The sequence below is a fragment of the Vulpes lagopus genome, chromosome 1, assembly GCF_018345385.1.
Source record: "Vulpes lagopus strain Blue_001 chromosome 1, ASM1834538v1, whole genome shotgun sequence".
NCBI lineage: Eukaryota > Metazoa > Chordata > Mammalia > Carnivora > Canidae > Vulpes > Vulpes lagopus.
Genome location: NC_054824.1, coordinates 185345454 through 185368617, shown reverse-complemented (window position 1 = coordinate 185368617; position 23164 = coordinate 185345454). Strand labels below are relative to the sequence as shown.

At 69.0% G+C, this 23164-nt stretch overlaps 2 protein-coding genes across 4 annotated transcripts in view; one reads left to right on the top strand and one right to left on the bottom strand.

The window, feature by feature from the left end:
• SYT2 (synaptotagmin 2) overlaps positions 1-22315 on the top strand; it is a 78299-nt gene extending 55984 nt beyond the window's left edge. For all 3 annotated transcript variants that reach the window (XM_041725719.1, XM_041725729.1, XM_041725710.1), the window contains exons 2-9: positions 15918-16112; positions 16534-16700; positions 17695-17814; positions 18156-18323; positions 18491-18658; positions 19450-19567; positions 20249-20382; positions 22109-22315. In XM_041725719.1, coding sequence (XP_041581653.1) covers positions 15935-16112; positions 16534-16700; positions 17695-17814; positions 18156-18323; positions 18491-18658; positions 19450-19567; positions 20249-20382; positions 22109-22315 — 1260 coding nt within the window. In that variant the 5' untranslated portion in view covers positions 15918-15934. The remainder of the gene's footprint in view (positions 1-15917; positions 16113-16533; positions 16701-17694; positions 17815-18155; positions 18324-18490; positions 18659-19449; positions 19568-20248; positions 20383-22108) is intronic.
• On the bottom strand, positions 7334-15936 carry LOC121487980 (collagen alpha-1(I) chain-like). Its single transcript, XM_041750142.1, has 8 exons — positions 15893-15936; positions 15233-15338; positions 14673-14917; positions 13621-13898; positions 13212-13351; positions 11297-12214; positions 10622-10740; positions 7334-8856 (listed from the first exon to the last, which is right to left on the bottom strand). Exons 1-7 carry the CDS (start codon positions 15934-15936, stop codon positions 10672-10674), a joined length of 1800 nt encoding a protein of 599 aa, XP_041606076.1. The 3' UTR covers positions 7334-8856; positions 10622-10671.
• Positions 22316-23164: the final 849 nt, after the last annotated feature.

The window sequence follows — 23164 nt, the reverse complement described above, 5'->3', positions numbered from 1 at the left end:
CCAGCCGCCCCGCGCCCCAGCAGACCTGCAGCCCGACCGCCCGCCCGTCTGGCACGGCTCTGGGAGCTGTTCCCCACGGTGGGCCCGGCCGCCACCTCCGAGCCGCCTGTAGCCTGCTGCCTGCTGCTTGGCCGGGGCTGGGCTCGGGGGCAGCCAGCTGCTCAGAGGCAGATTGCGGCGTGTGCCACGTCCCCCAGCACCCGGCCCTGGGGCGACGCACCGCCCGCCCCCCGCGGGGGCTCCCCAGCCTGGATGCCGCACACGCGGCGGGCTCCGCGGGCCTGCCCTGGGCCGCCCGTCTGCTGGGGGGCCGGGGGCACGCACAGGCTCGGCCTCCTGGACGCTCAGCGCTGCTGCAGGGGCTGAGGCCTCAGAGGCCAGGGCGCCAGGTAACCCCAACCCCTTGGGATTTTGTCGTTTAAACGCTCGGTACCTCGGGTTCTTCATCTTTAACACAGATACATTCGTGGGCGCGCCGTCGGGCGGGTACGGGGAGTGTGAGAAGGCAGCATCGGGCCTAGGGCGCTGATGAAGATTTAGCCCCGGTTGTGGTGTCTCTTAAATCGGAGGCGGACGTTGTGGAGAAAGGAAACGTGACGCTGAGCTAGGAGTGGGGTGAGGCGGGGGTGTGACTGCTTCCACCCGAAGGACCCGGAGCCCGCGGTGGCACTGCCGATTTCCTACACGTGGTCCCACGCCTGCTGCTGCTTCCCATCTTTGGACTTCGGTTGTCCCCGTCTGAGAAGGTGGAGAGGGACGACTGTCTCTCTCACCCCTTCCGAGGTGTCCCGGGGGCCCAGTGGAGTGGGTGATGGCCTGGAAAAACCAGCGCGCCTAGAGGGCGCAGCCCCGTCCCAGCCCCCGAGGCACGCGGGCTCCTGGCTGAGGCTCGGCCGTCGCCCTCCTACAGACGGCACCCGACCCCGTGGGCCCCGCTTCGTGTCTGCTCTTTTTCATCTGGGCTGGGCGGCCGGGGTGTTTCTGGACGTGGCCTCAGTTGTGCAAGCAGAGAGCAGGAGGGTTGGAGAAAGCCCCTTCACGCTGGGACGCCCTGGCCGGAGCTGCACACGGACGGGTCGTGCCTGCCCTGGGATGGCCAGGACCGGCTCTCCGGCCTCCCCCCGCCGCCCTCGGCAGGTGTCTGCAGAGCAGGGAGGCGGGGAAGGGGCTGCCCGGGAGCCGGGCACCGGGGCAACGTCCTGGTCAGCACCTTTCCTGCCAGGTGAGTCAGGGACCCTGCTTGCCGGCACTTTTACATCCCCCTCAATCTGTGTGCTTCCTGGGGGGGGTCAGCCAAGCTGACCTGCTGACGGTATCGGGTTGATCATTAGGGCAGGGGTCCCACGTGCCCGCGCCAGCGGCTGAGAGATGCCCGCTGTCCCACGGCTGGTCACCTGGGGTGAGCGGCAGGTGTGGAGGGCAGGACGCTTTATTGCAGAGTTACTCGGGGCCCTGGAAATGTTGCCTCTGGGGCCCTCCTCGGAGCCTCTTTCCAAATATCATTTTACCAAGAGCCCCAGAGCTGAGGCTGCTCTGCCAAGGTCGCCTCCAAAGTCAGCCGTGAGCTCATGCTCAGAGTCCACTGTCCTTCACCCGCTCCATTCCCCAGGCTTGGGAAGGCGTCAGGCGTTGGCTCGGAATGCAGGGGCGCAGCCTGCGCCTGTCTCCTGCGACCTCGGCCTTGACCTCACATGTCCTTGTGCCTCGTACCTCCGGGCGCTGGAAGGACTTAGAGTAGACAGCCTGGGGATCTGCCGAGTGGCCTTGTCGGGGGACGGATGGAAGATCGGCCCAAGACGCTGGGGAGTCTGGGCTGTGTTAGGTCTCAGGAGAAGCTTCAGGAAAGAGCCCTGGAATTGGAGCCCGGAACCAATAACCCAGCGTCAGGTCCTGCACAAAGTCAGGTCCTGCAGCCTGCTAGGCACATGGCCGGGGGGGGGAGGTGCGGGATCGCCCTCCCCTCCAACTGGGATCGGACGTCCTTACGTCCAGGGGGCACATTGATCTTCTTCTACTAGGAAAAAAAAAGGGTTTATTGAAACAGAGTTCATTCACCCCAAGGGCACGACTCAGTGGTTTTCAGTGCAGTCGCGGTCGTACAAACACCACCACAATCTAATGTCAGAGCTTTTTTTTTTTTCCCCGCCACCCCAAATAGAAAGCCGCACACATTTGCAGCCATTCGTCCTTCCTTTCTTCGAGCCCTCACCAACCGGTGTCCTGCGGCCTGCCTCTGCGCCCCTGCCTCCTGGAGGCTTCCCCGAACAGGATCATCTGACGCGTGTTCTTTTTTTTTTTTAAAGATTTGATTTATTTATTCATGAGAGACACAGAGAGAGGCAGAGACGCAGGCAGGGGGAGAAGCAGGCTCCATGCAGGGAGCCCGGCGCGGGACTCGATCCGGGGTCTCCAAGATCACGTCCTGAGTCAAAGGCAGGCGCTAAACCGCTGCGCCCCCCGAGCCGCCCCTGATGTGTGTTCTTTCGCGTCTGGCCTCTTTCCCTGACATGGTTTTCAGGGCCCCTCCGGGGTGTCGCAGGTGCCCCTCCGTTTCTCGTTACTGCTGAGTGATAACTCGCTGTGCAGAGGGACCACACGTTGCCGCTGCCTTAGCCCGTGGACCTGCGGGTCGGATCTTGACTGTTTTGCACATTCACGTAAGGGCTCGTTTCCTAAAGTCATCCCTGCCCTGAACGTGGGGCTCGAACTCACGCCCCGAGATGCAGAGTCTCGTGCTCCGCCTGCCCTGCCCGTGCAGGGTCCCCAGAGAACAGAGATCTCGGCGCCTCCAGGGCACGTTCCTGGGAGTGGAACTGCTGGCTCGAGTGACGCGTCCGAGGACCTGAGCGAGCAAGGCCAGGACCTGAACGGGGTCGGCCTGCCAGTGGCCCCTTCGCCCCGTGCCCCTGTGTGGGGTTTGAAGGCGACGAGGAACGAGAGCCCCCAGCAGCGGCCCGGCCCGTAGGAGCGGCTGCTTAGGTGTTCGTTGCCTCCTGGGAAAGGGGACCAGACGCCTGCGCTTCTGTGTGACCTGCTCCGTGGCCTCGGGAACTGCTTGTGTCCCTCTGAGCCCCACTTCAGGTCCCCCCCATATATACAGCTTCCCGGGTGCAGTTTCAGAGGCGGGGGGGGGGGGCCTGTGCCTGAGGGTCGGGGTGTGGGAAGTGCAGGTGGTGCAAAGTGTCCCAGATTCAGGCTCCGACTCTCTGACTGACTTGAAAGTAATTTCTGGGGCGCCTGGGGGGCTCAGCCGGGTGGGCGGCCGACTGATTGCGGCTCAGGTCATGATCTCGGGGTGGTGGGATCGAGCCCCGCATCGGGTTCTGCTCTGATTCTTTCTCCCTCCTCCTCTGTCCCGCCCCCACCCCCTCACACGCTCTCTGTCTCTCTAAAATAAGTTAAAATAAAATCTTTTTTAAAAAGAAAGAAAGCGGGATCCCTGGGTGGCGCAGCGGTTTGGCGCCTGCCTTTGGCCCAGGGCGCGATCCTGGAGACCCGGGATCGAATCCCACATCGGGCTCCCGGTGCATGGAGCCTGCTTCTTCCTCCGCCTGTGTCTCTGCCTCTCTCTCTCTCTCTCTGTGACTATCATAAATAAATAAAAAAAAAAAAAATTAAAAAAAAAAATAAATAAAAGAAAGAAAGCAATATCCGGGACGCCCGGGTGGCTCAGGGGTCGAGCGTCTGCCTTCGGCCCAGGTTGTGACTCCAGGTCCCGGGATCGAGTCCCGCGTCGGGCTCCCCGCAGGGGACTGCTTCTCCGTCTGCCTGGGTCTCTGCTCCTCTCTCTGGGTCTCTCTTGAATAGATAAACTAGATCTTTTAAAAAAGAAAAGAAAAGCAAGCAGTTTCCTTCCCTGGGTCTTGGCCTCCGCTTGTTCAGGAAGCGGCTGGAGTAAGGATCCTGAGGTGCTGCTGCTCTGGGGGCCTGTGTGAGCCCCATGCTGTCTCCTCAGCAGCCTGAGCCCCGAGGGGGGCTGGAGTCGATGCCCAGGGCCTCAGGTCACCCTGGTGCTCAGCCCCGCTTCCCCCCCAGAGTGTAAACAGGCCGGGCTGGTGCTGAGCGGGGTGGCAGGCAGGGCCCTGTAGCCCTCCCTCGTCCTAGAGCCCCTGCCCTCGTCCTAGAGCCCCCACCCCTCGTCCTAGAGCCTCCATCCCTCGTCCTAGAGCCGCCATCCCTCGTCCTAGAGCCTCCATCCCTCGTCCTAGAGCCGCCATCCCTTGTCCTAGAACCCCCGCCCTCGTCCTAGAGCCCCTGCCCTCGTCCTAGAGCCCCCGCCCTCGTCCTAGAACCCTTGCCGGCCGAGGGCCTTCTCCTATGGGCTAAGCCAGAAGAGCCGTTTCCCCTGCACTGCTGTCCCTGGATTCCCTTGTCTGGACGCTTGTCCCTCTGGAATTCTGCTCCCTGGAGCCTGGTGGCCCCACAGCCTCAGCCCCCCAGCCGGCTTCTGGGGCTGGGGCCGCCTCCTGGCCAGGGACCACATGTGGGGAAGCACCCAGCACACCCCCCCCCGCTTCCCCCGGTGCCCCCCCTTTTTCAGGGAGGGTGCCAGTGTTTCCCACGCCCGGCCCCCCAGGCTAGGCGGCCGCGCCCCCTCTGCATCCACCATCCAGCCCTGCCTTTCCCAGGCCCTCCCTTTGCTCCGGATTCCCTGCGCCCTGAAACCTGCGGGTGGAGGTCCTGCCGCGTTCCGGGCACCCGGAGGCTGGGCTGCTGCCCTAACCCTGTGCGGTGGGGATCGGTGGTGCCCTCTGTGGAGGAGGGAACAAGCGCGGGACAGGGGCGTCCTTCTCCAAGGTCACCAAGCTGGCAGGTGGCAGGGGGAGGACTGAGTGACGCTGTCTAGTCCGGAAGCCTGCACAGCAGGTGCAGCCGATGTAAAGGACCTTTGAGGGGTGCTGGGCCCCGGGGAAGCTGAGCAGGGTGTCGGGGAGCGGTGGGCCCCGAAGTGCTGCGGGGCAGGTGGGTGTCACCGGCGCTTCTCGCTCTATGTCTGCGTGGGGCGCAGTCACCCCAGGGTTCACCTCTTCCCCCGGCGGGCGTCAGGTGTGGCATCTCCCAGCGCCCCTGCCCATGGGCGGTGGCCACGCAGCCCCCAGGGTCCGCCGCTCCCGCCTGCGTCCCCAGCTCCCCCGCCCCCAGCGCCTGGGGGTCCCACTATGTTTAAGCTCCGTGGGCGTGATGAGGCTCCACGCTCGCCTCTTCCTCCAGTGCACCCCTAGGGCTGGGCCGGCCCCCTCTCCCCTTGACAGCCACCCCAGGGAGGAGGCCCCCCACGCCCTCCTTCGTCCTGCTTGTCCCCCCATCCTACCCCGAGCCCTGTCAAAAACCCAGAAACAGCAGAATTGAAACCACCGAGTGAATCAGGAGCGCGTGGCAGGAGTTTGCGCGCATTTAAGATCACTCGGGGAACCGGGAGCTTTGAAGTCCGGGCCTGAGGAGACGCCCAGGGTGGCATCCCCGGGTGGGACTGGGGGGGGGCTGGGGCCTTCCACCGTGCTCCGGGGTTATCAGAGGCGTCTACGCGAGCCGGTCCCAGCTAGGTTTTGCTAACGTTCACGGAGGAAAGGGGACGCGGCTTGCCCACGCGGCCCCGGGCGTCTGGCCGGCTTTCTCCAGGGGGCTCCAATCTGTACTGAGTTGCGAGCCCCCGGACATCCCCGCAGCGGGGAGAGCCCCCTCAGGATCGGGGTGGCCCCTCCTGCCCGGAGCTGGTGGGGCCGGGGCGCCCAAGGCCTGTGGTGGCAGGTGGGGGACTCCCAGGGCGGGATGGGGGACCTTGAAGCCCCTCGAGGCCGAGGTGTGTCCCTTCCCTGTCTGTGGCACCCCTTCCGGTAGGGTCCGGTCTCAGCTTGAATACCCTCAGTGACGGGGCGCTCATGACCCCGCGAGCCTGCGTCCCTTCGGGGTTTTGGAAAGTGCTGGTACGCACCGCTCCTCCTTCCTCTTGAGGCTGAGGCTGGAGAGCCCCGGGGGAGGAGGGGGCCTGGGGGGCACAGGGGACCCCAGTGCAGGACCCTCCGAGCCTGAGCCCCACGAAGCCTGCGACCTGGGCCCGTCCCTCCCGCCTTCTAGCTCCGGGTTTCTCCTGCCGTCACGTGTGTTGCGCGTGGACCTTCAGGAATGAGAGGCTGCAGCCTGCGCGGGGGTGGGCTTGGTCCAGGCGGCGCCCAAGGCTCGGTGTCGGCAGGTGCGGGGAGGGGACCACCCTCCGCCCGCCCCCTCCCGCCTCTCGGGCAGCCCGTGGCAGAGGCTGGCAACACGCTCGGCGACAGTGGGCCTAGAGCGATGCTCCAGCTCCCGGGAGAGCAAGCGGGGGGCTCGGGGTCCTGGCCCGGGACGCTCCCTGCCCACGGCCAGGCTGGGGGAGTACGGCCAGGTGGGCTCTCCGGAGCCAGGGCCGCTGCCCCGCCGCACCACACCTGCCCGCGTCCGACGTCTCTCCTCTGCCTCCCGGGCCCTGCAGGTGCGGCCCCATCTGGTCCCCGGTTGTCACCCCCCGCCCCCCCCACTGTCCCTGCTGAGGTCTTGCCTAGAGCCGCCAGCCCCTTCCAAGTCCTTCCCTGGGTCCCTGGCTTGGGCCGCCTTCCCAGGAAGCCTCCCCAGAGCGGTGCTCCAGGTCCTCCGTGCCTTTGAGAGCCCCTGCGATTGGCCAGGGGCAGCAGGGGGCCACTCGGTGCCCTCGCCCCGGCAGGGCCGTGGTCACTCCCACGGTGGCCACCCAGTGCCCCGCAGACCGAATGGAGCGCTGACCACCGCCCCTCGGGACAGCGGGCTCCTCTGAGCGTTCTTGTTTGTTTTTTTTTTAAAGATTTTATTTATTTGACAGAGAGAGAGACAGAGCGAGCACAAGCAGGGGGAGCAGCCGAGGGGCAGGCAGACGCCCCGCGGAGCAGGGAGCCCGACGTGGGGCTCGACCCCAGGACCCCGGGATCACGACCTGAGCTGAAGGCAGATGCTTCCCCGACGGAGCCCCCAGGCGCCCCTCGTTGTCCTTTCGGTGGAGGTGAACTGAGGTCCAACAACTCGTGTGACCCACTGGTGTCTCCTGCTTGCCCGGCCCCCGAGGCTGCCTATGTCCCCACCCACCGCTGTCACCTGTCACCACAGATTAGTTTTCTCTTTTCCGGGCTCTCCTGTTCTTCGCTGGGCCTGGCCTTCCCCTCTTGCCGCGATGTCCCGAGCCTGGGACTGTTCTCCCAGCATCCCCCGCCCCCGCCGCCGCGCCACCTGTGCTAATGACCCCCAGTGGCCCCGCTCCGGAGCAGCCCCCAGCCCACCACCCACCTCCTGGTCGTCGCCGCGCTCGCTCGGTGGCCCACTGGCGTGGCCGGGTCGAGCAGGGATGTCCTCGGGCCCCAGCACAAGCCCCGCCTTGTCGCTGCAGAAAGGGGAGCGCGGCCCCTCCTCCTTGGGCAAACGGGTGGGCAGCGGGAGCGGGAGCGGGAGCGGGTGTGGACCAGCTGGAGGCGGGGGCTCGTCTGCAGTCTGCCCGGGGCTGGGGCTCGGGATGGGGCTCACGGCGGGGTGCTAAGAGGCTGGCTGGGCTGGAGCAGAGGGTGGGGGCCGGCGAGGGGGGAGCCGCAGTCTCCGAAGTACGAGGCGGGTTCCAGCTCCTCGGGCACAAGATCGCGTTCTACGGACCCTCGCGGCCCCGTGAGGCCTACAGGCGGGTAGGTCCTTGTTCCCATTTTCCAGATGCAGAAGCCCCGGGTGGGGGGGGTGGGGCTAAGCTCCCTGCCCACGTTTGCAGGGCTGCAAGGTGCGGCGGGGACGCGGGCCAGGGCCTTCTGACCCACGGGCCAGGCGCTGAGCTGCACCATGTGGAGGTGCCCACTCGCCCCGCCTGGACCCAAGTGGGCATCCCCAGTCCTGCCTCCAGTCACATCCGCGTGGAATCCCGGATGGACCTTCCGCTGGGAGGGAGGACGTCCTGCATGTCTTCCCGCCTCCCCTTCTCCAGCCTGTTGGCATTTTGAGGACATGGTTCCCCCCTCTGGGCCCCTGTCCCCGAACCTGTTCTGGGTCCCAGGTCAGGCGGGGGGTCCAGGTCAGGCAGGGGTCCCGGGTCAGGCTGGGGGGTCCCAGGTCAGGCAGGGGGTCCCAGGTCAGGCGGGGGTCCCGGGTCAGGTGGGGGTCCCGGGTCAGGTGGGGGTCCCAGGTCGGGGGTGGCAGGGAAGGCGGCGCCCTTGGGGCTGTAATCGTGCCCCTGGGACTGGCGAGACCCACCCTAGTTCTCCGCAGGCCCTGAGCTGTGGGAGGCGTTGGTGGTAACGGGCGTGGTTTTGCCAAGGGCCTGGCCTGCGTGGGGGGGGCACGGGGGCGCGGACTGTAGCCTCCTCAGCTGAGCCCCCTCACGTCCCTCTGGGGGCACCCCGGGCGTCCCCGACCTCTGACTGCCCCCGGCTCCCCGCGCGGCCTCCCGAGGGCAGCCCCTCCCATCCTGCGGGGCAGGGGAGGCAGCCTGTGTGCCCCGCTCTGCCTCAGTCTCCCCATCTGTAAAACGGGAATAGTAGTGTCGACCTGACGGGGCCGAGCGTGATGTGAGCTTCATCGTGGCGCTCGTGGAGCCTGTAGGACCGGCACACGGCTCCCGCGTGGGCCCAGGCCCGGTAGCATCTGTCCCCCGCTCCTGGTGCTGCGAGCCGGGCGGCTGGTTAGGAGGCTGGTTAGAGCCCTGGGCTGGGTGCCTGCAAGTCGGGGTTCCAGGTCACACGTTGGGGCCAGAGCCCGGCGGGGAGCTGTCATCGGGGTCCACGGCCCCGCCTCTGAGCCGGCCTGAGCGTGTCTCTGCGAGCTGCCTGCCACGGGCTGAGCCTTCTTCCTCTCCTGTTCCCGGCGCTCACCTGGTGTCACCTGTGCGGTGGGACAGGGACAAGGGGGGCGACTTCCGCGGTCGCTCATCAGGGAAGGGATCTTCACGCCCCCCTCGGCGCCTGCCTGCCAGGCCTGAGGCCGTGGGGGCTGGGCCCTGATCCTGTCCCCTAGCCCCCGTGTCTGCTCCCCCAAGACGGGGGACCTGCTGGACGTGGTCGCCAGGGGGGTGCCGAGCCCGGGGATGCCCCCAGCTCCCCGTTCCTGCCAGCAGGCCCCGCAGCCAAGCTGCTGCTGAGGGCGGAGGTCAACGGGACAGCTGCCACCTCGCAGCCTTTACAGTCCGGGAAGCTGAGTGGCACACGCGGGTGACCCTGCCCAGGCGTGTCCCCAGGAACAGGCGGGGCCGTGGGGATCCCCGGCCGCAGGCTCCCCAGCCTCTGGCCTCCGAAGCACCCCCCACCTCCGGGCCCCAGGCATCCGGATGGCACAGTCCCTGGCTCGGCCAGTGCCGCAGCCTCCGTCAGGCACACGGGGCCTGACCTCGCGCCCAGCCCTGCCCTGGGCACCACCGAGAGGAAGCGCGCGGGTGCAGGGGCGGCTCTGCGGGGGGCGCCGTGGCTAGGGTCAGTCTCCCAAGGCAGCCCTGGGATCCCCGGAGCCGGAGCCCCTGGCCCCCCGCCCCCCACCCAGCTCCCGGAGCTGGGTGCGAGGCAGCCCGGGTCCCCGAGTCCACGTCTGCCCCCTTCGCTGCTGCCCTCGTGCGGCTCATGCCAGGGGGTAGGGCTCCGGGCATGGGAGGGTCGCGGGCCACCCTGGGACGTGCAGAGGCCCAGAACACGGAGAAGGAAGGGAGTCCCCGTCCCTCCCCGGGGCGCCCCGAGGGACTGGCCACAGGTGCCGGCGGCAGCGCAGTGGGGCTTGGCGCCCGCGTCTCCCACCCGAAGCTGTGGTCCCCCGAGGCGCCCCCGCTGCGGTCCCACCCGCTCAGCCTCCAAGCACCGCGGCTTTCCTGCCACCCTCGAGTCCCCAGGTGGTTGGTGTGCCACCCCCGGGTCCCTCCTGGGGCTTCTCCCTTCCCGCTTAGGCTGCGTGAGACGCGTGTTCCTGGTGCTGGGCACCCGCGGCGCACACACGTGCCTGGGCTCACACGCGGGGCCCTTCCCGCACCCACCCCCCGCCCGCCACGTCCTGGCCCCTCAGTGCCGCTGTCGCCGTGGGTCTGAGGGACGCGAGGCCCCCTTCACGGCGGTGCCAGCGCGGTTCTGCTCCATCACTCGGCTAATGGGGCCTCGGCGGCTCCCCTCTCCTGGCCCTGACTTGAGGGACGCCAGCTGCCCATTCCCGTCTGCCCCCGCGCCCACGCCCACCCCCGTCTGCACCCCCGCACCCCCCGCCTGTAAGCCCTGCTCCCCCTGGCGAGGCCGAGCTCGTGTGTTCGGAGCTTGTACGGGTCGGGAGGCAGGAGACGCGGCAGCGTTTAAGGGGTTTTAGCTCCAAATGAGGATGTGCATGTGGCACGACAGGGACAGTGTTGGCCCGGATGGCGCAGTTCGCAGGCGGCAGCAGGGATCCTGTGGGCGCGAGTGGGGTGACAGCCCCCCCGCCACAGGGCTCCCTCCCCAGCCAGTGCTGCCCCGGGCCGTGCCCTCCTGTGTGGACGGGACACGGGGGGCGCCCTCCCCGCCCGCCTTGCGCCCCCACCCGCCGGACACACGGGCCGCGCCCCTCCCGCCGCCCCCCTGCACCCTGCCCCCGGCCAGGGTCTGCCGGGCTGGAGTAGGAGGCGGCGGCTCAGCCTCCTTACCTGTGTGGTTTGAGGCAGCTCGGTCCCTTGGGGGCCCATTTCTTCATTTCTCAGACAAGGGGTTGGGACTGCGCTGTCGCCGGGTCCCCTCTGCCCGCGTGGCCCAGGGCTTGCGTTGCCTGCAAGGAAGCCCGCAGCGGGGGCGCAGGAGCCTTCACCTTCCACCATCACTGCAGAGGCCCGGAGGGCGACGGGCGGCCCGAGGTCCACACCTCGGCGGACTGCCCGAGTGAGGAAGGACTCAACCCGGCCCGTCACCCCCTTCACCCCCCGTGGACTCTGCCCAGGGCCTCGTCTCGGGTGGTCTGGGATTTGCTGATCTCGGCCTGGATGCAGAAGCCGGGGAACGAGTGTCCCTGCGCCGGAGAGATTGGAGCTGGCCCCGGGCGGGACCTTCCAGCCCTCTGGAGCCCTGCGGCGCGAGCTTTCCCGGCAGGCCAAGAGCAGGCTCTGCCCCTACACGCGGCCGTGGGAGCCTCGCTGCAAAGCCCCTGCACGCGGAGGCCCCGGGAGGCCCGACCGGCCTGGCCACGCAGAGGATTCCCAGAAACGGGTAATTTATCTTCAAAATGAGCTAGAAAAGTCACTTATTTGAACCCGTATCCTCTGCCTCCCAGGACCAAGTGTTGGGCTGGAGCGTCGATTCAAAACGTAAAGAAAGAAACTTATTCTTACGCGTGGATCTGTTAGTTTGCCAGCTCTGGTCACCGGCGCCTGGTCACCTGTTTCCACCTCGTTACTTGGGTTTCTGCGAATCCGAGGTGGGGAGAGGTTAAGGACGTTGCATCCCCCCAGCTCCCCGTTATCTTTGTTAATTGAGGCCACACTTGCGGTGATAATCCGGAGAAGCGCAGAGTCCCCAGGTTGTACTGAATTGGCGGGAGGTGGCCGTCGGCGAGTGTGTGTGTGACACACGCCTGTGTGCTTTGGTGGGGGGTGGGGATCAAGCGTACTCACCTCTGATGTGGGGTCAGAGTCTGATTTGGAAGGAGCCTCCCCCGGGAGGAGCCACAGGCCAGCTGGAGGAGCCTGCGGGGAGACGTGGGCTGAGGAGGCAGGTGGCCTGCGGGTGAGGCAGGGAGGTCCTGGGTGACCCCAAGCTGGCTGAGCCCTGAGTGGGCCACGTACATCCCCTCGTCGGTCCCCTTTTTGCGCCGCAGGGGCCTGGGCTCCTGCTTCTGAAGCAGCCTGGGCTGGGGGCGGGGAGGCAGGTATATTTGCTTCAAAATCCCAAAAATACAGCGGGGTGCCCAGGGAGGTGTCTGCCGGGTGCTCCTCCCTACATCCCCTCCCCAGAAGCAACGATGACGCATGTCGCCAGGGCTGCGTGCGTGTTCCCAGTGCCCGACTCTGGATACGTAAGTGCCCGTGCGGCACCGCCCTCCGCCCCCCACACGACGCTTCCGCTTGTGCATGGTCATCTCTCGTCCCCCGTTCTCTTGGCGCCGTCCACACCTGCACGCAAAGGGCGAAGCCCCGGGGCAGCGTTGCCCGCGCGAGGCTCAGCGCAGACGGAGCAGCGCGTGCGGGAGCCTGTGAGTGCGGGTGTGCGCGGGTGTGAGGCCGGCTTCTTCCTGTCCGCCCCCTCCCCTCCTACCCGATGGGTGACGGTCACGGGTCACGGCTGAGCTCTGAGCACCTCTGGGTGTTGGGAGTCGAGGACACGGCCTCCAGACATGTGCTGTGGGCTTGTTAAAGGGTCCCTGGGTTCGCGCGACCTCCTGACCCCGCCCGCGGTCCTGCCTCCTGCCCTGGGCCTCCGTGCCGGACAGGGATGGATAAGGTAAAGGAGAAGTCGACCAGGTTGTCACTGTCCCCCACCACTGTCCCCCGCCACCAACCGCGGCAAATGTGGCTGCCAGAGGGGGCCGGAGGCAGCTAGCCAGTGCTGGGGTCCCGGGGCTCCCCAGTGTGCGAGGCCCTGGGGGTCCCGGCGGCTCCCGAGTGTGCAGGGGCTCCCGGCCGTGCGCACACGTCACCACCCGTCCTGTTGCAGCGCGTCCCCGGCCCGGCCCGGCCCACCCTGGTGACCCGCAGTGCTTGACAAAGCGGCCAGGTGTTCGCTGTCGCCCAGCGGTGTGCAGGGGTGTGTGTGGGGGGGGAGGCTGCGGGAGGGCTGGAACAGGCGGGAGTGCGGGGAGGGGGGCGGAGGCTGCCCGCAGAGGTGCGCTGCCCTCCATGGGGCCTGAGGTCGCAGGAGCCACCCTGGGCACAGCACGCCAGCTCCCCCCCACCCTCGCGTCCCCTGCCCCTGCCCCCACACACCCTCGCGCCCTCCCGGGATTCTGGGGAAGGAGGCGGGAGACCCAGGGAGTCGGCAGGTTGGGGAGGAACCGAGCCCTGCGGCTTCCCCAACGGGGGACACGAGAGCGTGTGGGAGAACCGCGTGGGCTGTGGGAACGGGCGGTGGTGCCCGGACGCTCCCGGCGGGAGGTACCAGGTGGGGGACGTGGGCCGCGGGAGGGCCTGCTGCACGCTGTTCGCCTGTCCCCGTCCTCGGAGCTTGGAGCCCAGCGAGGGGCACGTGGGGGGCGATGGGTGCCCCCGACAAGGACGGCGGCCGGGGGTGCGGGTGGCCGGTGGGCCGCACCCTGCCCCGCTCCTGGCAGGGGGCCTCGCAGCAGACCTCACCCCGAAGGCGGGCGGGGGGGGGGGTGGGACCTGGGGCAAGTGGGCGGCTGCGGGGCTCTGTCGCGGGAACAGGGCCCGTGTGGTGGGCCCGGGAGCGACCTGGGACGGGGGATGGATGGGGGAGGGATGGGGGGACAAGAGGACGGACAGAGGGACAGGGGACAGACGGAGGACCAACGGGGGGACGGGAGGGAGGACAGATGGAGGACGGATAGAGGGATGGACAGGAGGCACAGACAGGAGACTCGGGGGGGACGGACAGGGGGGATGGGAGGGAGGACGGACTGGGGATGGACGGGGGAACGGACAGAGGGACAGACAGGGGACGGACGGGGGGACGGACGGGGCAGTGGTGCGGAGCCTCCCACCTCCATGAGCTGACGGAGGCCGCCCCGACCGTGGGCCCAGTGCCTGCGGGAGGCGGTGACTGTGGGGCGGCTGCCGGGACAGCCCTGACCTGCGCGGGAGGAGCCCCCGTGAGAGCGGCTGCCGCGTGGACGGCTCCGCGTGTGCGGTGAGGGCCGGGGTGTCCGGGCCCCCCTGCGTCTCCTGCTCCCCGGTGCTTCCCAGCGCGTCCAGGGCCCGGGGCTCGGCGGCCCCCTCCTCAAGCAGCAGGCGGCCCGGCCCCCTCGGCCACTTGGCTGCGCTGGGAGGTGGGGACGCTCGCGTGTGGCGAGTCACAGTAAAAGTGTATTTACAGAAATCAGGCAGCGGGACCCCTGGGGACTCAGGCGTCAGGCATCTGCCTGGGCCCAGGGCGTGACCCCAGGTCCCGGGATCGAGTCCCGCGTCGGGGTCCCCGCAGGGAGCCTGCTTGTCCCTCCGTCTGTGTCTGCCTCTCTCTGTGTCTCTCGTGAATAAATCTTTAAAAAACATAAATAAAAATTAATAAATAAAAGGGCCTCCGGGCTCCAGGCCCCGGACAAGGCCCTGATGTGCTGCTGCTTTATGAACAGCCCATGTCCCCCGTGGGCCGCCGTGTGTCACTCCCCTCTGGCGATTGCCCGAGGACACCGCAGACTCCCTCACGGGGACCTGGGGCTGACAAGACTCGTCACTGGGTCCTTGAAGGTCTTTCCCCTTCCCTCTGGGGTCGCGGTGGATTCAGGCCTTAACTCCCTGCCGCCAAAGCACAGTTTTCAAAATGTCAATTTGTCCGCGTTACCTGCGTCCCTAAACCCTCTGACGGCTTCCGTGACCTGGGACAGGCCGTGGGGGGCCGCGCCCTTGGCCGGCCTCGCCCCACCCCGCCGCTGCTCCTGTCCCCTCCCCTGGGGGAAGCCCCGTCTGGGCCTCGGTCACGCCCCGGGAAGCGCTCTCTGCCCCGGGTGGGCCCGGGCGCCCCTTGCAGACTCGGACCAGGCCTCTCTCCTGCGGCTGTTCTCAGCCAGAACCTCAGTCCCGCAGTGGTTCGCTCCACGTCCCGCGCAGTCCCTCCACGCGCATGACAGAGGCCAGTGACGGAGGGAGGGAGCGCAGGGCCTCGCGTCGTCCTTCCTGCCGCCCCCGCTCCTCCGTGGGAGCAGCGCCCGCCACCCGGCCCCGCGGGGCCCACGCGCCCTCCTCCCACCGCCGCGCTGCAACGGGCGGCCCCTCGGCGGCCCCACGCGGGCCTTCCGGCGCCTGCGGTGGAGTGTGGACCCCGCGGGGCCCCCGGGCGCCCAGCTGCGGCAGCAAAGGACAGTGTCGCTGATGGAGAAGGCCTGGGGCGCCGGCCGCCTGCTTGGTTTCGGCTCCCGTCAGGCCCCCGGGCCCAGGTTAGGGCCCCACGCGGGTCCGTGCTCAGGTGGGGGGGCCTGCTTCTCGCCCTCTGCCCCTCCCCCACTCGCGTGTGCACACGCGCTTTCTAAAATAAGCAATTTTTTTTTTTAAAGAGAGAGAAAAGGCAGATGGTAAAATTTTATGTTAAAAAAGGCAGAATGGGGGATCGCGGGTGGCAGGGCCTCGCGCAGAGCGGGGGTCTCCACACGTAAAACACACCCCGGAGAAGGCGAGCGGCCCCGGGGTGCAAAGCAGATGAGCCTCCGGGCGGCAGAGCCTGGGCAGCTGCTCCCCGACTCTCTTGCCCCCCGTTTTCACGATGGTGCTGGAGGCGGGAGGCGGCGACGGTGACGGCAGGGACAGGTCGAGGAGGACAGAGGGTCACGAAGGAGCCCGCGGGGTGGAGGCCCGGCCTCCCGGAGCCCCCTCCGCCTCTGCTCAGCGGGAACAGTGGCCGGGCATGGGCTGAGTCTGGGTCAAGCGACGTCACGCGCGGAGAGGGCTTTGCGCGGCGCCTGACCGAGGACGGGCCAACGTGGGGAGGACGGTCGCGTCGCCGTTTCACCACAGTCGTTCACGTTATGGGAACTATCTTTGGATTATAAAGGGATCGACCGTAATAGTGTTTAGTCTTAAATTTTTTTTGGTTAAGATTTTATTTATTCATAGAGACACACAGAGAGGCAGAGACCCAGGCAGAGGGCGGAGCAGGCTCCTGCGGGGACCCCGACGCGGGACTCGATCCCGGGACCCGGGGTCACGCCCTGGGCCGGAGGCGGGCGCTCACCTGCTGAGCCCGCGGGTGCCCCGGGCCTTTAGCTCCCGAGAGAGGCTCCCAGTCCTTGGGCGGAGCCGTGCGCTCGGGCTGCGGCCGCTCACCTGTTCCCACCCCTGCCGCCCGCAGCCGTCGCCTCCGCCACCATGAGGAACATCTTCAAGAGGAACCAGGAGCCCATCGTGGCTCCCGCCACCACCACGGCCACGGTGTCCCCCGGGCTCTTAGACAACTCGACGGAGAGCGGGGGCGCCGGGCCGAGTAAGGACGACCTGTTCACCTACGTACAGGACAAGTTCTTCAACCAGATCCAGAGCATCCCCTGTGAGTGCCCGCGGGGGCCCGCCCGGCCTGTGCGCGTCCCCCCAGCCTCCCGGGGGAAGGGCCGCTGCCAGCACCCGGACACGCGGGCGCTTGACCGGAGGAGGGTGGGAACCCGCGCGACACGGCCCTGCTGAAGATCTCCCATCGCGTTACTTTAGTTTGGGAAACAGGAGCCCCCCCCATCGCCTTTCGGGTTCCTGGAGCCGGCGGAGGTCGCGGGTGGCCCCCCCTGGGAGATGCTGGCGCGGGGTGTGGGGCGCGGCCAGGGCCCTGGGCCGCCGGCTCGGGGTGGCCCCGGGGCTCCTGCGCCTCGGTCGGGGGCTCTGTCCACAGCCCGTGGGCGCGGAGGACGGGGCTGCGCAGGGCGGGGCCGGGGCCGGGGGGCGGCTGAGCCCCGCTGACCCGGCTCCTCCGTGGCCAGTACCGCCCTGGGCGCTGATCGCCATCGCCGTGGTCGCCGGCCTCCTGCTTCTCACCTGCTGCTTCTGCATCTGCAAGAAGTGCTGCTGCAAGAAGAAGAAGAACAAGAAGGAGAAAGGCAAAGGCATGAAGAACGCCATGAACATGAAGGACATGAAAGGGGGTCAGGTAGGAGCGGCAGGCGGGGGCGACGGGCCCAGCCCACCCCTCCGAGGCCGGGGCTGCGGCTCAGGCTTCCGGGTGCCACAGCCGGACCCGCTGCCCTCGGGAGAGCCCCACGTGCCCCCCTTCGGGGCTGCGTCCCTGGCAACTGTTGTCTGCGCAGCCGCTGGTGGGAACGGGGGTCTCCACCCGTTAGCTCGGCCTCGGCCTCGACGAGGCCGCGGAGGAGAACCTTGCGTGGACCCCCAGAGGGGCCAGGGCACAAAACGTGGGCAAGAGAACCCCGCCCCGGCCCCAGGAGGCCACCACTGAAGGGACGGACCCTGCGTGGTTCTGCCAGAAGACGCTGGAGGACGAAACCCCGCTGGAGGCCTCCACTGGGTGGCGGGGACCCACTGAGGCAGCGGAATGGTCCCGAGGCACCAAGACCGGGCCCAGTGGAGTCACCCCTGGTCACACGATAATAGTTTATTTGCCCCCGTGTTGGGGGCGGTCAGTCCGGAAAGTCCTGGGGTAAACCCTGGCTCCCCGTTTGGTTGCCGAGGCCCCCGCTTCGCTTTGACCCACGGCTGCTCACTTGTCCTGGGAGCGACTACGAGAGCCTCGTGCTCAAGAAATCAGTGTGGGGCCGGGAGGACGGTGGCCCCACGGAGGCAGCGCATTAGATGGCCTTTGGGCGCTCGTGCGTGCACGTGGCCGAGAGAAGCCGCCGTGTCACGTGGGGAGGGGGCGGGCTGCAGGGCGGCGGGTGGCCCACCTGGTGGCAGCCGGTGCGGCCGCAGGACTTGCTCTTACGTCACTCTCCTTCTCTCACCCCCGTGGGCTCTCCGTGCTCCGGGATGCGCCGACCGCGCTCCGGGTAAGTGTCCCGGGGCGGCCCCCGAGCTGGGAAGTAGGGCGCGTGCGAGCCACGGCCGGGGGGCCGAGGGCCGCGGGGTGGGCGCCCGGGCAGGCCCCGTCCTGTCCCCTGAGCGCCCCTCGTCCGGCCCAGCCCCCCCAGGACGACGATGATGCCGAGACGGGCCTGACGGAGGGAGAGGGCGAGGGAGAGGAGGAGAAGGAGCCGGAGAACCTGGGCAAGCTGCAGTTCTCCCTGGATTATGATTTCCAGGCCAACCAGGTAGGGGGGCCGGGCTGGGGGTGCGGGGCGGGGGGAGCACGAGAAGCAGGCCCGCCCACAGGCCAGGCCGCCCCCTTCCACACCGCAGGCGGGTGCCCCCGGGTGCCCCTGTGAGCCCCGGGCATCATCGCTCTAGAGGGGTCCCCAGCTCAGGGCCCCCGCCGTCAACGCCCCGCCGACCTGGGCAAACCCGCTTCCCCGACGTCACCCGGATCCGGGGGTGGGGACAGGACCCGTGTTCCTGGGTCGCGGAGGCCTGTCCCCGCTGGGGGGCTGGTGTGTGGGCCCCGGGGGGGTGAGGGGGCGATGGGGGGCTCAGGCCCGGTCCTCTCTCCCCGCAGCTCACCGTCGGCGTCCTGCAAGCTGCTGAATTGCCGGCCCTGGACATGGGGGGCACCTCAGACCCTTACGTCAAAGTCTTCCTCCTTCCAGACAAGAAGAAGAAGTACGAGACCAAAGTCCACCGCAAGACGCTGAACCCCGCCTTCAACGAGACTTTCACCTTCAAGGTGCAGGCGGGCGGGGTGGCCCCCCGGGGGCCTCGTGGGCGGCGGGGGTCAGGCTGCAGCCGGGGACGGCGCCCCCCCCACGCCCTGCCTCCCCGGAGCCCCGTCTCCGCCCGCCCCGCGGCCTGTGACTCAGCGGCCCTGGCCTTCCCCGCCTGCTGTGCCCGCAGGTGCCCTACCAGGAGCTGGGGGGCAAAACCCTGGTGATGGCCATCTACGACTTCGACCGCTTCTCCAAACACGACATCATCGGCGAGGTGAAGGTGCCCATGAACACCGTGGACCTGGGCCAGCCCATCGAGGAGTGGAGGGACCTGCAGGGCGGCGAGAAGGAGGAGGTGGGAGCGGCGAGCGCCGAGGGGCTGCGGGCGGGCGGGCGGGACGCGGCCGCGCCGTGTGACCCCGGGCACCTGGCTGACCCCCTGGGCCCGGGCCCCCGCAGTCCGGCCGGCCTCTGGCGTCGAGGAGGCTCCCCCGTTAGGGGAGCAGTGTCACCGTCATGCTGCTGCGGTTCTGCTGTCCCCGAGGGCCCCTGACTTGTCACTTCATGCCTCAGTTTACCCACAGGGCAAGCCCACATTTGTTTTAAAGGTGTCTCGGCACGGGGGCTTGTCCTCCCAGCAGCTGCCACGGCATCCTCGGCTTGCCAGGCGCGGGCTGCGCACCTGCCGTGTGCCACATGCTCCCTGGAGCCCCTGCTCCTCCAGCATCGGCCCGGCCGCGAGGCCAGCAGCGTACCAGGCTGGGGGGGGGGGGACGCCCAGGACCCCCTTGCTGACCGGGCGCTCACCCTGAGGAAGCCGGGCCTGCGGCCCCGAGCGGGGACCGGGCAGGTGGGCCCCATCCCCGAGAGGCTCACCCAGGCGTGATGTTGGCAGAGCTCCTAGGAGCAGGAGCCCTGGGTTCCCATCCTGCCCCCGGAGCCCTTGCTGTGGGACGTTGTGGAGGTCTCAGGGTCACCAGGAGCCCTGACCCAGCCACGGGAGGGCGTCGCCTTGACAGCAGCCCAAGGAGAGGGACAGAGTACCGGGACGACCGCTCTGCCGGGGAGCGGGAGCAGGAGCCGTCCCCGGGGCGCGGTCATGGGGTGGGGGGCCCGGATGACCGGGACGCTGTTCTCCCGGCACAGCCAGAGAAGCTGGGCGACATCTGCACCTCCCTGCGCTACGTGCCCACGGCCGGGAAGCTCACGGTCTGCATCCTGGAGGCCAAGAACCTGAAGAAGATGGACGTGGGCGGCCTCTCAGGTACCTGCAGGCCTGGCGGCTGCCATGGGGGGGCACCGGCGAGCCAGGCGCGGGGCCTCGGTTCCCACGGGGTGGCTGCTGTCCTGGGCCCCAGGCCTGCCCCTGGGAGCTGCGGCAGCCTGGCGAGGCCCGACAGGCAACTCCCTCCCCACGAGGCTTAGTGAGTCCTCCCGGGCCCCAGGGTGCCGCCCAGAGCCGGGGACACTTGTCCCGCACAGGCCCTGCCCATGGCGGCGGGGGGGGGGGGGGGGGGAATGCTGCCACCTTCCTGGGCATCAGGCCCGGGTGGGGGCTCCCCTGGCAGTCCTGCAGCCAGCCCGGCCAGGTCACCCGGGCCTGTAACCCCCTCTCACTCACCCCCACCCTGCTCCATTGCATACACCCCACTCGCCCGGCGCCGCTCACTCCCCGACCTTCTGCAGGCCTCAGTTTCTCACCCGCAAGGTGGGGAGGTGGGTGGGGGCATGGCCGCGTGTGCGAGCCCCCTCTGCCCCCACCTGGGACGGCGGTGCGGGGTCACTGCTAGAGCCTGAGCCCCAGGCAGCCCGCACCCCCCCCCCCCCCGCTGCGCTGGTCCTCCAGCTGGAACCTTCCTGCTGCCTCTGCTTCTGCTGGGGGGGGGGGCGCAGGGGGAGGTGGGGGCATGGGCTAAAGAGGCTCTGGGGTGGGGCTTCTCCGCAGACCCCTATGTGAAGATCCACCTGATGCAGAACGGCAAGAGGCTCAAGAAGAAGAAGACGACGGTCAAGAAGAAGACTCTGAACCCCTACTTCAACGAGTCCTTCAGCTTCGAGATCCCCTTCGAGCAGATCCAGGTGCTGGCGGGGGGGGGTGGCGGGAACCCCTCCCTTCCTGCTCTTCCGGTCCAGCTACTGCCCGCCTGGGCCGTGCCCCCACTTACGGTTGATGGGAGCGCAGCGGCCCAGGGGTTTCCCAGCCACCGTGCGCCCCAAACCCGTAGAATGATCTCCCCGGGCGGCGTCTGCGCAGCCTCTGTCCTCTGCCTTCTGTTCCTGAGGGAGAGACGGGGCATCGGCGTCGCCCCAGGCACCCGCCCTTTCTCTCCCCCCTCGTGTGTCCAACACTCTTTGCTGAGCATTCCCCACGTGCCAGGATGCTGCTGGGTGCTGGAGACACATGTGTGTCCAAGACACGGCCCCTGTGAAGGACCCCGGGGGGAGCAGGTGCAGGTCGGGGTGCCCGGGAGGTGAGGGCCTCGTGCAGGTGCAGGGGGAGCAGGTGCAGGTCGGGGTGCCTGGGAGGTGAGGGCCTCGTGCAGGCGCAGGGGGAGCAGGTGCAGGTCGCCCGCCGGGGAGGTGAGGGCCTCGTGCAAGTGCAGGGGGAGCAGGTGCAGGCAGGGGGCCCGGGAGGTGAGGGCCTCGTGCAGGTGCAGGGGAAGCAGGTGCAGGTCGCCCGCCGGGGAGGTGAGGGCCTCCTGCAGGTGCAGGGGGAGCAGGTGCAGGTCGCCCGCCGGGGAGGTGAGGGCCTCGTGCAGGTGCAGGGGGAGCAGGTGCAGGCAGGGGGACCGGGAGGTGAGGGCGTCGGCGGCAGGTGCAGGGGGAGCAGGTGCAGGTCGGCCGCCCCGCAGCGAGGCTCCCGGAGCAAGCCTGGTCCCAGCGGGTGGCAGGAGCCGTGGGGGGAGGGGAGGCGCCAGGTCCTGTCCGGGTCCCGCACCCCATTCCCGCTGCCCCAGCCCCCGGAGCCCCCCGCCACGGTTCTGTTCCTGCCGGGTCCACGCAGCCTCCCCGCCCCCCCGCCCTGCCCGCGGCGTCCTGCGTCGGCCCCGCCCCTCCCCGCCCCTCCCCGCCCGCGGAGCTGCCGCAGCGCCCTGAGCCCGCTGTCCCTGCGTCCCCGTAGGCCCTCGCGCTCGCCTCGGCCAAACGGCTCGTTTTTCCACCATTTTTAAAGTTGGTTCATGAGAGACGCGGAGGGGCGGGGACGCCGGCGGGCAGAGGCTGGTCCTGCGGGGCCGACGCGGGGCTCGATCCCGGGACGCGGGGCCACGCCCTGGGCCGGGGGCAGGCGCCCTCCCGCTGAGCCCCGGGCGCCCCAGCATCGCCTTTTAACGACATTTTATTTTCAGTTTTTATGTATTTTTTTGTTTGAATTCAAACGATCACCGTGTAGTGTATCTGGTTCCGGAGGCAGAGGCGCGTGGTCCACCACGTGCGTCACGTCACACCCGGTGCTCATGACGTCACGCGCCCCCCCCGCCCCCGGGGCCGCCCGTCTTACTGGGGCTCGCGGTCTCCTGCCGTTTGTCTCCCTCCCGCGACCCCGTTTTGTCCCTTAAACGGCGCATGTGAGCGGCCGCGGGGGCGTGGCCCGTGTCACGTGCGCGGGAGCCTGCGCGCCTGCCCGTGCGTCACCGCCGCGCCTGCCCGTGCGTCACCGCGGCGCCTGCCCGTGCGTCACCGCGGCGCCTGCCCGTGCGTCACCGCGGCGCCTGCGGGGGGGGGGGGCACGTGCGGGGGGGGCACGTTGGGGGCACGCGGGGGCGGGTCCCGCGGCGGCGCCGTCTCACCCCGCCCGTCCCCGCAGAAGGTGCAGGTGGTGGTGACGGTGCTGGACTACGACAAGCTGGGCAAGAACGAGGCCATCGGCAAGATCTTCGTGGGCAGCAACGCCACGGGCACGGAGCTGCGGCACTGGTCCGACATGCTGGCCAACCCGCGGCGGCCCATCGCGCAGTGGCACTCGCTCAAGCCCGAGGAGGAGGTGGACGCGCTGCTGGGCAAGAACAAGTAGGGGCCCTCCTGGGGGCCTCGGCTGGTGGCGGGCAGGGAGGAGGCCCGGGCCGCACGACGGCTGCCCGCCTTGGCACGCCCGCCTGGAGGACGCCGGGCCGGGTGGCATTTAGGAGAAGCAGCAGAGGACTCCGGGCCGACCGGGTCGCGGGCCCAGCCGGGCGTCGGGGGCAGGGCGGGTCGGGCGTCCTGGTTGCTGTGCGCCCGCCCTGCGGCCCTGCCCGGCCCCGGGGCCAGACCCTGGTCACCGACGGTCTTAACCTGCTCGTGGAGCTGGAGCACTGAGAAGGGGACACTGTGACTTGAAGACACGCGGATGTAGTTTATTTTTTAAGTGACAACAAAACAAGAACCTTCCGAAGCCAGGGGAGCCCCCCCCCCCGCATCCGGTTTGTGGCCCGAGGTCGCCCCGGACCTCCGGGCTCCTCACTCGCCCGCATGTCTCCGCCTCCTGTAGGTCCCCCGCATGCCCGCCCGGCGCCCCCGAGCCCCGAGCCCCGAGCCCCCGTGTCGCCCCGTCGGGCCCCGTGTCCGCCCCGCCCTCGCGGACCCGGGCGCCCCGAGGCCCGTCCCCGCGGCCCGCACCTGCGCCGCGTCCCGCCCGGTGTCGGGGCCCGGGGGCGCCCTGTGCGCTGCGCCCTGCGCCCTGCCCCGACCCCGGAACTACCTGAAAAGCCATAGAGGGGCTCCCGGCCGAGGGGCGCCCTGCCCCACCCGCCCCACTCGTGAAGGGCTCACCCGCCGTCACCCGCCCGCTCCCAGCCCGCGCCCGGTGCGACTCGGGACCCTGGACGCGGAGCCCAGGCCCGGCGCCGCCCCCCGCCCCCCGCCCCCCGCCCTCCGCCCGGCC

Excerpts from the sequence above, each read along its gene's own strand:
- LOC121487980 (XM_041750142.1), bottom strand. The coding sequence starts at position 15,936 with ATGGTGGCGGAGGCGACGGCTGCGGGCGGCAGGGGTGGGAACAG. Across the intron at positions 12,215-13,211 it reads CCTGCCAGGAGCGGGGCAGG|GAGGGGAGGGGGCGGACAGG; the intron begins GTGCGGCCCACC and ends CCCATCGGGTAG. Across the intron at positions 10,741-11,296 it reads GCAAACTAACAGATCCACGC|GCAACGCAAGCCCTGGGCCA; the intron begins GTAAGAATAAGT and ends GCTTCCTTGCAG.